The sequence below is a fragment of the Numenius arquata genome, chromosome 2 (genome assembly GCF_964106895.1).
Source record: "Numenius arquata chromosome 2, bNumArq3.hap1.1, whole genome shotgun sequence".
Taxonomy (NCBI): domain Eukaryota; kingdom Metazoa; phylum Chordata; class Aves; order Charadriiformes; family Scolopacidae; genus Numenius; species Numenius arquata.
In genome coordinates, this window is record NC_133577.1 from 100836325 (window position 1) to 100850367 (window position 14043).

At 38.3% G+C, this 14043-nt stretch overlaps 1 protein-coding gene across 1 annotated transcript in view; it reads right to left on the minus strand.

Annotated features, from left to right (window-relative positions):
- CNTN1 (contactin 1) overlaps window positions 1–14043 on the minus strand; it is a 93922-nt gene that overhangs the window by 39012 nt on the left and 40867 nt on the right. Inside the window, exons 13-15 of the mRNA XM_074144507.1 lie at window positions 9312–9432; window positions 4008–4166; window positions 1032–1181 (exon numbers count right to left, since the gene is read on the minus strand). Of these exons, the coding sequence (XP_074000608.1) occupies window positions 1032–1181; window positions 4008–4166; window positions 9312–9432 (430 nt within the window). The remainder of the gene's footprint in view (window positions 1–1031; window positions 1182–4007; window positions 4167–9311; window positions 9433–14043) is intronic.

Below are 14043 nucleotides of genomic sequence, written 5' to 3' on the forward strand. Positions count from 1 at the left end.
TCTTTTCTCCCTAAGCAAAAAAAATTTTAATGGACTAAATGTGGATCCTTCTTAATAAATGTTTTGAAATTTGCAATGCAAATACTTTTTTTTTGGAAAATACTATCTAATCAAAGCAATGACCTAGCAGGTTTAATTGCAAAAAATAATTTTTACACTTTGGTTTTGCATTTGTAATTTCAAATCTCAAGCTATGGGACAACAATTGTAAATATATCTAGGTGGCACATGGGTGCTAATATGTGTTAAGAAGGATATACTGCTATACAAGCTTTGTTGGATGCAGTCTTTCTGCAGTGATACATTACCTCCTAGAGCACTGCTGTTATCTCCTTTGTACAGTCAAACCAGAATGTATTATCTTTAATAATAACATCTAATTCCTCATTTTGCAGAATTGCTTTTAAAAAAGGACGCCCCTGAGCCTAAAGGATATCCTTAAATATGCTCTGAGATTTTAACACTGACAATTAGCAATTAGACTGATAAGGGCCGTATGTTGTGTTGGATAATGTCACATCTTTGACATGGAATAGGAAAGCACAGGACCAACCCTTCAATCACAGAAAAATGGCATCATCCAGTATAACACACATCGTGTCATGTATTCTCTAGTTAGAATACAAGCCAAACAGCAAAGGGACATTTTCCTTGTTAAAAACATGCAATTTTTTTTCCCAAGTCCTGTACCCTGGTCCCAAGCATGTGCATGCTTTCATACACATACAACCTGGCTGATAAGATACAGTGGGGGATCTCTGAGAGATACAGTATGATTCTGTTCCAGCAATAGAGGCAAATTTGCCCTTTGTAACATGTTTCTTCCCTGCCTGCTTTGATGCTATCACATCTGGACAGTCTGGTATTTCCTTACCAAAATCTATATCAGTGGGTGTCTGAAAATACATTCTCTGGACTTGCATTCTTATTAAATGATTTTTTAAAAATAAAACTCCAAAATTAAAAAATTTATTAATAAAAATGTGAAAATTAAGAAACATTAAAAAACTTGACATTTTCTATTTACGTACGAGCGCCTTCAGTTCTAATTCTTTGTGATGGCATACTAGGTTCTCCTGTCCCCAAAGTGTTTGTTGCTATTATCCGGAACTCATATTCCATCCATGGAATTAAATCAATCACTGTAGCAGATTCCATATTTCCTTCAATATCTGATGGATCTAAAAAAAATAAGAAATTGCTTTTGAAAACAGCATTTTTACAATGAGGTCAGCCAACAATGTGGTTGATTTCAGAAAAACTACCACTATACTGCAACCACACATAGCCAAGTGTTGTACATAAACGATACCACATTTTACAAGGACTACTTATGGCAGTGACTGGGAACTTGGAAACTATGACACTATCTTGGATAAACCCTTATAGATTTGTAAGTTTTAACTGAGTGTGAACTAGCAAAAGAATTACATGTAGTTATGAGGTACCCTTACTAATTACATATTATAGTTGCAGAATTTAATTTTACCTACAGACAAATGCAACGAGAAATCTGGTATGTAAAACCAGTAAAATAAAAATGGATTATACAGACAAGGGCTAGACATGTGCAAATGTAGGGTTTGATAATCGATAAAGAGTAGTTTATAAAATGTGGTCATATTTTGGTGCACCTTATTAGTTACAACTTGCTATCTAGTTCTGATCCAACAAGGGTAAGTGTTCTTTTAATTCCTGTGAAAAGACTTATTATTGTCATAAGGATGAGCTTCTTTGCCATAAATAAAATGTGTAACTCATGACTGTCTACAATTCACAGACAATAGAGGTTGTTTCTATAGCTGTCTGCAGTTGTAGAAAGACAGAGGATTTTCATTTATTGTGTGAGCCAAGAGTTGTTTGTCAAATTAGAGTCTTAGGTTCAGAGGGAGATGAGAAATGAGATATTCTGCACTGGCAAGGCAGCTGATTTGGAATTAAAACATGAACCCAATGGCTGCAAAAAAAACAGGCATAGCAGTGTAAGCACTGGATGGTGACACAACTTTCCTCTACCTAATGATCATTAAATTTTTCAAGTGAGGCTCTACAGGAGAAAGAAAAACACTTTCCAGTTTCTTTCCACCTGGCCACCACCCTTCCTCATGGTTACTCAAATTATTTTTCTCTCTAGTCAATACAGCCATTGCAAACCTTCTATGGCATCCAAGCCATGACATAAATCGGGCATTCCTTTGCCTTGGCTACTTTCAATCTCTTCATTTAATCTTACTGTGCCAAAAATTCCCAGAATAATTATAAGTAGTCAACACAGAAAATCTGATCCCCTTAATTGGAAAGAGCAACATAAATGTAAACAACTTACTATATAACCCATTCATACATATTTTCATACTGTGAAGTAGAAGACACTTCTTTCATAAAACATACTTGATATTATGCAACCTGAGATGAATGATTGGGTTTGGGAATAATGGCAGTAGCAATAATAACAGCAATATTTCCAAAGCACAATGCCAAAGTACATTTTTTTTTTATTCCACACACTGAAAATTAGCAGCATCAAATGATAGCCTTAACAATGATGAGAGATCAAGTTGGACTGTTCATCATGCTTCCTTCATATGAAAGTGAACACTAAGCTGAACTGGGAGCAGCCCAGAAATTAAGCAAAAGCTTTCAGTGGTGCCAGAGATGGTTACTATGGTGATTTTACCTCTTTTTGAGGGAATCATCTATTAATCAAAATTACTCAGTGTGGTTCAAATGAAAAAGCAGTGAGTGATTTTGAAAACACTGGAATAGTTAATTTCAACTTTTCAGAAATGAATAATTTGTATCTTTCCTGCTAGCTTCCTAAAAAAGAAATTCAACATTCTAGATTCCTCCCTGTCCCACTCAAGATGTGAATCCTACAGGATAATACTCAAAGTCTAACTGCATGTCTCAATGACTATCTAATTAATTCTGTGAAGCAGAACAACTTCAGACGTGCAGAGAAGCGCATCCCATAATGCCTATAACACTGCAAATAGGGAATCTTCCTGAGAAGTGAGAGATGGATTCATGTGTTTGCACTGAACAAGACAGAGCAAAGATCTGAATCCAACCCTTGTTATCTTCTACATGTTTCTAGTTCCAGTAACATGCAGCACAAAAGGAAGTATCAGAGCTGCCACCCCTGCTTATAAATTCTTCTTATATTTTCCTAATACCTTGTTTCTTCCCAGTTTCTTGTTTTTAATTAAAAAAAAATCAGGAAATAAAATATAATTTATTCTGAAAAAAGCGGAGGGTAGCCTAAAAGCATTCCCCCTCCTGTGTATGTTGTTACTGAAGTATATCATCAGTTACTTGAACAGCTCAAATTTCTACATCAATTATTTTTAAAAAGTTCAATGAAATCTATTCTACAGAAACTATTGAACAAGAGATAGGAAGGGATTTTCATAATCTATGCATTTATGTTACATCTTGCAAAAAAATATACATTAGCATGCCTACGTTCAGGTAGGTGCCTCCTCAACTGCAATTATGTGGCACACTGATGACATCCAGTGGTTAGAAGGATAATCTTAGCTGTGTTTTCTCTGGGGGTGATAGTTATAAGGCAACTGGAACTTAAATCTGTTCCCAGAAATAGGCAGACAATTTTAGCCAACCTTCTGCATAACAAATACAAAAATGAAGACACCCATTTGTCATCTAAATCGACCTGTAAATAAATCTTTAGATTCTAGTAGTTGATGCGGAATGTTTCAAGCAACAAGGAAAGGGGCAAAAAACAGGTTAAAAGTCTGGCCTGTTCTTTTCTGTATTTCTTGATATTCATTTCAGCCCCTCCAGTGAGAACACACTGATGGGATGGTACCTGCTCCCAAACTCTAGCAGACATGAATAGCGTCCCTCGTTTCTTTTTGTTGGGACTATTTCTGATTAGCCAAGCTTTCTAACAATCAAACACTTTAAAACCTATTGATTTTAAAGTCTATTGATTTTAAAGTCTATGAAACCTATTGATTTTAAACTTCTGGCATTACTCTTACCTGTTTTGGCATCTTTCCACTCTTCGGATAGAAAGGTTTTTGACTGGATAGTGTATTTAGAAATAGGGCTATGATTGTCTGTTCCACGACTCCAGGTAAGTGCTACAGCGGTGTCTCTAATTTCTTCTACTCTTATACCTCCAGGAGGGCCTGGAGGACCTGAGAAAAAAAATTGGTAGTTCAATCCACAAATTCAATATTCTGAAAATGAAAGTTCACTCACTTTCCTATTAGTATTTATCAGATACATGGCTTTCAAGTCTCATTTTCTACTTAAGAAGAGATTGAAAATGTATATATATATATTTTAATACTCTACAGAGTGATTCAGAGGGTAAGCGCTCTTGGATGTAAGAACTACCAAATGAAACTCCCATCACTCCAGCCTAGGTAGTACTATTGAGATTTTCTTAAGTGAAAAAATGTTAATTTGAACCTGCTGCTACTCTTTTTTTTCAAACAACAGTGAACTCAGCATTAGAAAAAATATACAAATTCTTCCTTCCCAAATTCCACCTAATGATGACGTTACTAATGGCCCTCCTGTAATCTACACTTCTGACTGTGCCATTGGGCTCTGATGGCAATTTATATGGAAAATCTCGTAACATATTGGAGAAAAAGCATACTTTGAAAGACATATCTATAGACCTGTTCACATTTCTCTTAGCCTTCATATTACCCCAATGTGGTAAACCCAACATCAGATTCAAACTTCCTACAGACTAAGATAACTTGAGTGAAAGCAGAACTAGGCAATGCTTCTCTACAGTTCAACAGAAGCCTTCCCACAACAAGAACTTCAAAAATCCATGCCAAAACGTGGAATCCACCACACCCACTGAACTAAAAGCAATCTTGTGAACTACATGGGTGAAATTGAACAACCTCTGCGCACCAGAATAACCCCACAAAAGACCACCACCAAGGAACAGAAGCACTAAGCTGTCAAATGGTAAACATTTTTCACAGAACAGCCATTCTACATCTGCCCTTTCAGTCTTGATCATCAGGAAGTACCTATAAAATAATTTCTAAAAAGCATTTTCTTTTTCTTCAAAAGGCAGATACTTGCAAAGATTAATTTCAAAATTCATAGCTCTAGTGAATATAAAAAGTTATGAAATAAATACAGATCTTGGCTTGATGGCACATTACAATGCTCCCAACATCCAGCTAAATCTTTACAGGTAGAAGTTGCTTGTCCTAAACTAGTTCACAGTTTCATCTCTATGCTTTTCAAGTATTAAATACTATTTCTGCTCAAACCAACTACTTAAAATAGCTATTTTAAAATAACAGCAATTACTGTCAATCCATATTTGGCTTTAAGTTTGTTAATTGTACTTCACATCTGAAGAGAGAGGCCTCTGTTCCCCAAACTTGCCTTTTTTCATCAAGTGTATCACCAAACCTAATAAATGGTATTACACCTCTTCACAAAACTGTATCTGGTTTATTTCTGAACAGTCATAACAGACAAAAGATGCTGAAGTGAATGCTGGCATTTTCCTAAATGCATTTTTTAAACGTTAAAATTTTTCTTCTAATTACTACTACTCCCTTAGTGTGGGTAACTTTTTTACTGTTGCTGTGCTGTGCCTTGATCCCCAGAAGAGAGGCTGAAATGTGCAGATCAACAGGCACAGGTGAGTTTTTCATAGACTAGAAAGCTAAGAAGAGAGTGACGCAGGTGCACACATATGTGAGTACAGGAATCTTTGTCTCTAAAAGACACCACAATGTTCTGTAAGCTGTGCTAATTAGTACCTACTTACAAACTCGACCTATAGATATTTTCAGATCATTCTTTTCATATTGACTGTTCCAGTTTGTTATTATGCTTCTGTTTTATATGATACACAGTTATGTGATATATATTAACTATTGTTTAAAAACAGAGACAATGCATTAGAACTATGCTGAAGTATTTTCGGATTCCACATTCAGAGATAATAATATGCCAAGATAATTCAGGTAATTATCCAACAATCTGATTGAACAAGTCCCAGAGCATATTAAAAAAAGCCAACAAGAAATAACAGGATACATTTCTCTGCAGTAAACAAAGCCAACTCAACAAAAAGAATGGAACAAGATTTCTACATGAGATCTAAATACGCTGTGTGCCAAATGTGTCTGCAGCTCTTGAGCTCTTTATTTTCTCCATAAATTTGAGAAAGAGGAACCAAATGAAATTAACTGAATCAAACAAATATACTACCATATATTTTTGTTCCTCTGTTTCAAAGAATTTATCCTTCTAACAAGAAAGCAACTCCATTCCTGACTCCAAAAAAATTCGAATTTAGACTGGTTCCTCAAAAAATATATATGCCATTGCTTACAAAGAAATACGTGTGACCACTCTGCACAATCTATTAGGCTACACGCTACGACTTTGACAAGAAAATTGCTGATTTTTTCTTAGGAGAAGAAAAATTCTTCTCCTAAGAATAGTAAATAGTTCCCATTTAGTATCCTTAGAAAAATACACATCAGTTGACTACTGGATTGCTCATAAACAACTTCTATTAAAATTCAAATCTTGGCATTGAAAACTAATCTACTAATTAGCTGTCCTTGGACCTCCCTTTCAAGTTTAAAACCATTATCCCTTGTCCTATCACTTCATTCCCTGATAAAGAGTCCCTCCCCATCTTTCCTGTAGGCCCCTTTTAGGTACTAAAAGGCAGCTATAAGGTCTCCCTGGAGCCTTCTCTTCTCCAGGCTGAACAACCCCAACTCTCTCAGCCTGTCTTCATAGGAGAGGTGCTCCATCCCTCTGATCATCTTCTTGGCCCTCCTCTGAACTCGCTCCAACAGATCCATGTCCTTCTTATGCTGGAGGCGCCAGAGCTGAACGCAGTACTCCAGGTGGGGTCTCATGAGAGAAGAGCAGAGGGTCAGAATCACCTCCCTCGATCTGCTGGCCATGCTCCTTTTCATAGAATCATAGAATCGTCTAGGTTGGAAGGGACCTTTAAGATCATCTAGTCCAAACAGCAATCTAACCCTGACAAAAAAATCCATCACTAAACCATGTCACTAAGCACTATGTCAACCCATCTTTTAAATATCTCCAGGGATGGTGCTTCAACCACTTTCCCTGGACAGCCAATTCCAATGCTTAATAACCCTTTCAGTGTAAAAATTTTTCCTAATGTCCAGTCTGAACCTCCTCTGGTGCAACGTGAGGCCATCTCCTCTTGTCCTATCGCCTGTGACTTGGGAGAAGAGACCGACCCCCACCTCTCTACAGCCTCCTTTCAGGGTGTTGTCGAGAGCGGTAAGGTCTCCCCTCAGCCTCCTTTTCTCTGAGCTGAATAACCCCAGCTCTGGGGTTGCCTTTCTCTGGACCCGCTCCAGCCCCTCAATATCTTTTTTGTGGTAAGGGGCCCAAAACTGGACACAGTACTCGAGGTGGGGTCTCACCAGTGCCCAGTACAGGGGGACGATCATTTCCTTAGTCCTACTCACCATGCTGTTCCCGATACAGGCCAAGATGCTGTTGGCCTTCTTGGCTACCTGGGCACACTGCTGGCTCATGTTCAGCTGACAGTCAACCAACATTTTGATGCAGCCCAGGATGTGGTTGGCTTTCTGGTCTGCAAGCGCACATTGATGGGTCATATCCTTTACTGCTTCGTTGATGTGATGCTCTGGAACCTAGCTCTGTGTTTTCATACTTTGCTGTTGCCTCTTCCTACCAATGCAGTGAAACTATAATGCCACCTTTGTCATATTTCCTCAGATATTTAACCTTGTCCCTGTAAGATGCTGAGCTTTCCACTATCAAAAATGATAGTGAGAATTTAATGCTTATAAGTATTTAAAGGGTGCTTTGAGGGAGGATGGAGCCGGACTCTTTTCAGTGGTTCCCAGTGACAGGACAAGGAGCAATGGGCACAAGCTGGAACATAGGAAGTTCCATTCAAATACGAAGAAGAACTTCTTTACGGTGAGGGTGACAGAGCACTGGAACAGGCTGCCCAGGGAGGTCGTGGAGTCCCCGTCTCTGGAGATTTTCAAGATCCGCCTGGATGCAGTCCTGAGTAATGTGCTCTAGGCAATCCTGCTTTGGCAGGGCAGTTGGACTAGATGATCTCTAGAAGGTCCCTTCCAACTCCAACAATTCCATGATACTGTGAACTCCTCAGCACTAAGCAGAACTGTGTTCATCGTATTAAAATGTGAATGTTGAGCATAAAGTGAATGCTAATTTCTTCCACAACATAACCCCAGAGCAATTATTCTAATTGTAATTACTGGGTTGGAAGGAGAATCAGAAGCTTGATAAGGCACCTCCTCTCTATTTGTAAAAGGAATGGCTTATGTAATACTAAGGCACATGAACAGACCCTTCTCTTTTTCTTTGCAGATGTATTCTGCAGTTTCACTACTTATATTTTCTTTGACATTTCATCCAAAACTGATGACATTTCACTGGCTGCTAATATCCAGCAAAAACTAAACACAGAAATATTCAAGTCCACAACATCTTCAGATGGCCAAAATTCAGAAGCAAGGCACAAGATATACTTCAGCTGCTATGCAGCTCTACAGTATAAATGGAATGTGGGGCAAAACATGACAGCAATGTGGCCCCAAGTAAAAGTTATGTCTGCTTTGAATTGTCAGCATGACAGAACATTAGCACTTCAGAATGTGTTATACCTGGAAGCACAAGACGGAGTAAAATGCCCAAAGGACGTGAAGTAACTCACATTACTGAAACCACCCATTGTAACAGATCTTGTAGGGTATGTACTGTATGAGCAAGCACAGTTTTGAGACTGAAGTAGCACTTTACAAACGTGAATCGGTTAACAATGGAGTGACAACCTTAGCCCCAAATGTCCTGGTTTCTGTAATTTGAAAACTAGGAATCCTTTTAATGTAGCCTAGTATTGTACACAATAGTTTAATCCATAAAGCTTTATGAGAAAATGGAAGTGCTTTCTTTGAAATGTTACAGAGTGGATACATTGAAATGATATTGAAAAATTTATTTCTATTAATGAACACCAAATTAAACTCTCTAAAAATTACTTTAACATAATGAAAATGCCCTTAATAAAAAAAATCTTTATTGCTTTCAGGAAAAGATACTTTCCTTTAGACCTCTAAGTGTCTGAAATAGAATCAATACCCTGAGTAGACTTTAAGGACTTTGCATATTCATGCACTTCTCATTTTAATTTGTCATTTCTTGATGAGAAATAACATATTCTAAACAACATAAACACTCTGCTTGTCTAGGTGAAAACCATCCACATTTGTATTTTACCTGAAGAACCTTACCTCTCACCACAAGGTCTGCTGAAGCCGAGGAGTTGTCAACAATCGTCTGAGCAGTGCAGGTGTACCTCCCCGCGTGCCGCAGCTGAACGTTTTTAATGAGCAGCTCTCCGTTGGATTTAATCTGTTACAAAAATAGCACTTAGTGAAGCTGGTAAACATCCCTGTACAGTTACGTGATACCTATCTACACACCCCTTCCAACTGATAGACAGTGGTCGCTATTTCCAAAGAGCAAGTGCTTACTTCGAGCATGGATCACCCTCAAAGATGCATCTAATCTATATGACGGATGTTGAAAGTTTTCTTTGTGTTTCCTGAAGAGAAGCTGCTCTTTACCAGACATGAAAAAAACAGATGTCTTAGTAAACGTGTTCTCCACAAGCCCTTTACTATTTGAAGCCCATATCTCAACATTAAATTCAGGCAAGAATTTTTTCATAAACAGCAGTCAGGTGATTCCTTCGTACCATTACTTGCTTTTTTATGCCTGTTTGTATGATAATATGTCACGGAGTCCTACTAACAGCGCAGGCTACTGTTTGGCTCTTCCTTTACAAGCGTAAGGCACTACGAACGTTTTTATTGCAGAGAGGCTATGATCACAGGCTAACTAAAGAGATGCTAAAATGCAGAGACTGTGAAGAAACGATAATGTTCAACCCATGTCAGAGCTCCTTAGAGGAAAGGCCAGCCCTTGTTCTGCCCAGTGGTGCTGGCGATGGGCAGGACGATGGCAGTAACCATAACCCTTATGGTGGGGAATGCTGCCTTTTGGCCCCACCACAACCACAGCTCCTGTCACGGCACACCCCAGCTGGCTGTGGGCCCTGCTGGTCCTGACCTGCTGAGCGGCCGGCTGACTTCCCACTTCGCCACCAGCCTCCACCATGGACCTGTGCAGCCACCTCTGGGCTGTGCCCAGCCCTGGCTACCACCAGACCTGCCTTGCTGCCCTCCCTTCGGCCCTGCAGGACAGGTCATTGCCGGCCATGCTGTCCCCTCCAGCTCAGCCCTCGCCGCTCCCTGGCAAACAACAGCAGGACCTCCAGGGAAGCAATTTATGTTCAAGAAGGCTCATCATCATCATCATCACAGACCCTAATCCCTCCTCAACACTGTTCACCAGTGTTAGACTGTTGGGAAAATTTATAGCTGTTTTCAGATGGCTATTAAGGTCCACTACCTGCTTCCACCTGTGGTTGTACAGGTAGGCAAACTGAACAGAATATTTTTGTCCTACAATACTTCTATGAACCCACCAAGTAACTCGATGTGCACTTGTAAAACAAGGAGAGGAAGAGAGACCACTATGTACACCATAGCTATTCTTAATGAAAAACACATTTTATGTTAAGAAAGATATTCATACAAATGTTTAAAAATAACACACTTGAAATATTTTGCTTATCTATCCTGCAGTTCATTCCAGAAAAAGATGACAAGGCTAAATCTCAGGGTTGTACATGTGTTAGTCTTAAAGGTATTTCAGAAAAAACCCAAACGTTCTCTCCAAAATGTTACAAAATATTAACAGATGGATTTATACCACACTACAGTGAAAGGGGTAACATTCAGAATTCCTAACTCACTGCAGGTTGTTCAGAAATGCCATTTTTTAAAAAAACCCAAAAACTTGAGATAACTCACTGCAATCCTGAAACCTTCACGTGCAGGAACAAATGGAATTCAGATGCAAAATGGTACGTAAAAAAGAAGCTGCTGAATATTTAGGTATAAGAACTAGTGTCGTCATCACGGGAAGTTCGAGGGAACAGCAAAGACCTTCAGTACAATCTCAAATATTATGGGCTGTTGCTAGTGTCTCTGCATTTAGACATTTTTAAGAAATGAAATAAAGCTATGCCATCCAGTTTATGTTCCCCAACTGAAAAGGGGGGCAAAAAATAAGGTTAAATCTTTTCCAAATGTTATGAAACTAGAATGACAGTTTAGAGTCTATATTTAGGGAGATTAAAATAGCCAGATAAAACTATCCTTTTCCTTTATAAACTCCAGTGAGGATTTTGGATGTCAGCTTCCAATTCTCCTGGCATAAAATTTTAGCACAAACTGAAATCTGTTAATACCAATTTTTTTTGTCCAACATAAGAATTCACATCTTTAAGAAATTACTGAGGTAAACTGTTGATTGGATAAAAGAAGAATCAAGCACACATGAAAGAAACTGCTTAATTCGGGCTAGCACTACTTCAGCTGATTGCCTCACAGGGGCAGAGAGAAATGCAGGTTACACTGTACTGTTTCAATTTTTGAGTGACACAAGAGCTGTTAGTAACGATCGAACTGATTAGTTGGATCAATGAAGAATCCAACATTTTTGATATATTTCTGGCCATTTCTCTTTTAGTTATTATTAAACTGCGTCCAAGTGTGTGTGTGTGTATATATATATTTTCCCACTTTTCACTCAAGACTAATATGACAGGGCTTTTAATTTACTTTGCCAAAGTGCACACAGGATACAAACATGAGGTAAGTCTGCAACAGCGGCATTTCTGTGCTGGTGCCTTCCCTAGTTTATTCATGAAAACTCCAGGGGCACTGCCTTTGAGGACAGCATCCTTTGAAAATCTGTGGGGATTGCTCCATAAGTGAAGACTGGCTGCCTGCCTGACTAACCACAAGCAAGCCTTTTTTGTCTAGCGTGGGCTACGCAATGCTGTCAATGGCTTTCAGGGAGAAATATCAGGGGCACTGTCAGTACTTCTATGGAAGCAGAGAGAGCATCTACCTGCTCCTCTGCCCTCCAAAAAATTACAACAAAGAAGTTGCAGAAGTTCAAACTCCTTGAGTTTTCAGTTCCTGGTTGTTGGGGTTTTTTTTTTTTTTTTTTTCATTTTGTTCTTATTGGGTTTGGTTTTAATAAAAGAGACAAATAGTTCTCTATTTGAGCGCTCTGTATAAACCTTCAGTTTAAATGTCATCCTAGAAAGAATCACACTGCCTGTGAATCCCTGATAATTGCTTGCACTTTGATTTGCAAATAAACATAACCAAAGGTTGGGCAAAGCAGTAAGGTTTAGAAAAACTGCATAAACTTAGAATTCTTATAATCATATTATTATTTCAATAACAAATGATTACAAATCCTTAATAATCTTAGTACTCATTAATTCCTATGTCAGCACTTTAATTAAAATACTTTATTATATTTATTAACGGTGTGCCCATATAATTGCTTTAACATTTTTCCATATGGGAACTCAGTCTTGAAATCTAAATGATGAAAAACAGATGGGAAAATGTAACATAATTTAAAAATCAACAACCCATAGATATGGTATTGCCATCTTGTTGGTTCAGAAGCTCTCCTGGAGCAAGGTTTTATGCAGTTGGTGATGAAGCTTTCCATACCTCAGAAGAAGCCCAAGTTCTTGGTGGTAAAAGAAGAGCTTACAAAGCAAAAAAAAAGAGCATGGGCATCAGCAAATTCTGTCCACAAATTAGATATGAATGCACTGTATGTTTTCATTCAAAAACCTCATCTTGGCTAAGTTTAAAAATGCCTTCTTTAACTCAGAGAAAACTGAATCACAGACTGGAAATAGTGATAGCAGTACTGAGGGATGTTCCAAGGGTATCTGTGGCTCACCACTCAGTTATTTACCAAGTTTCAAGCAGACTTTCATCATATGAGCCCTGTATTTATGCTTTAATAGTGATGTCAAAAATAGCACTGTATGACCTATTTCTGAGATTCACTGTTCTCTTTTGACTATCACCTTTGCTCAGTGCACTAGATGACTCAAAGTCATCAGAACGTTCCCCTGTGTGATCAAAAATCATTTACAGAATCTAGTCTTTTGACTGAAAGCAGTATCCGCTTCTGTTGGGACCCCAGAGACAATAAAGGAACTTATGTCAGTATGAAGCTAACAAGCTCTTTTTATTAATAAAAACAACTTGGCAGAAATAGAAGAACCTGGTAATCAGACACTGTTTGTTGGTTTTTTTTAATTCTGGTCCGAAAATTAGACATCTGAGCTTCAGAGGTGTTTAACACACAGTGTTAATGAGATCAGCTTTTCCAAAGCTAGCAATAATTTAAAACATATTTTTATATTACCTGTATCTAAAATTATTACCTGTAAGTGAGTTCATGTAAATTGTTTTGTTCCTGCAAGTAGAGGGTCTGCTATGTGGTTGATACAAGTAGAACAGATAATTCAACAGCTGTTGACAAACGTTACTGTAAATCTGATTATAGCTGTTTTCCTGATATTGAGATCAGAGATGGCATGGGGACAACACCAGTGGATCTCTGTCTCAATCCTGTTCACAGCAGAGCTTATCTCACTTTGTTTTTAAGCCATGGCTGGCATGAAAGTTATGGGTAAATAAAAAACCCAGCAGGATAATCATGACAGAGTTCTTCCCACTAAAAAATCTCTTCCTTCAGTGAACTATATTTATATGTAAAGGAAGTACAGTGCTAATTCTACCCCTGAAATGTGGACTGAGAAATATTTCCAACAAATATATTATTCTTCCCCACTCAGCATACCACTGAGAATGCCTGAGGACACTGTGCTTTGTACCAGCAGCCCTGTGGTAATATGCCCTGTTGTTTCATTTCCAACAGCAGAAAAAGCCCAGGTACATGCTCACTTACGGCTCACAACTTTATGGCTGATGATGAAAATGAACAATGCACTACTGCAAACTGCATTTCTCTGAGTAGTGCTCACACCTGGCTTTCTCAGCTCCTGCT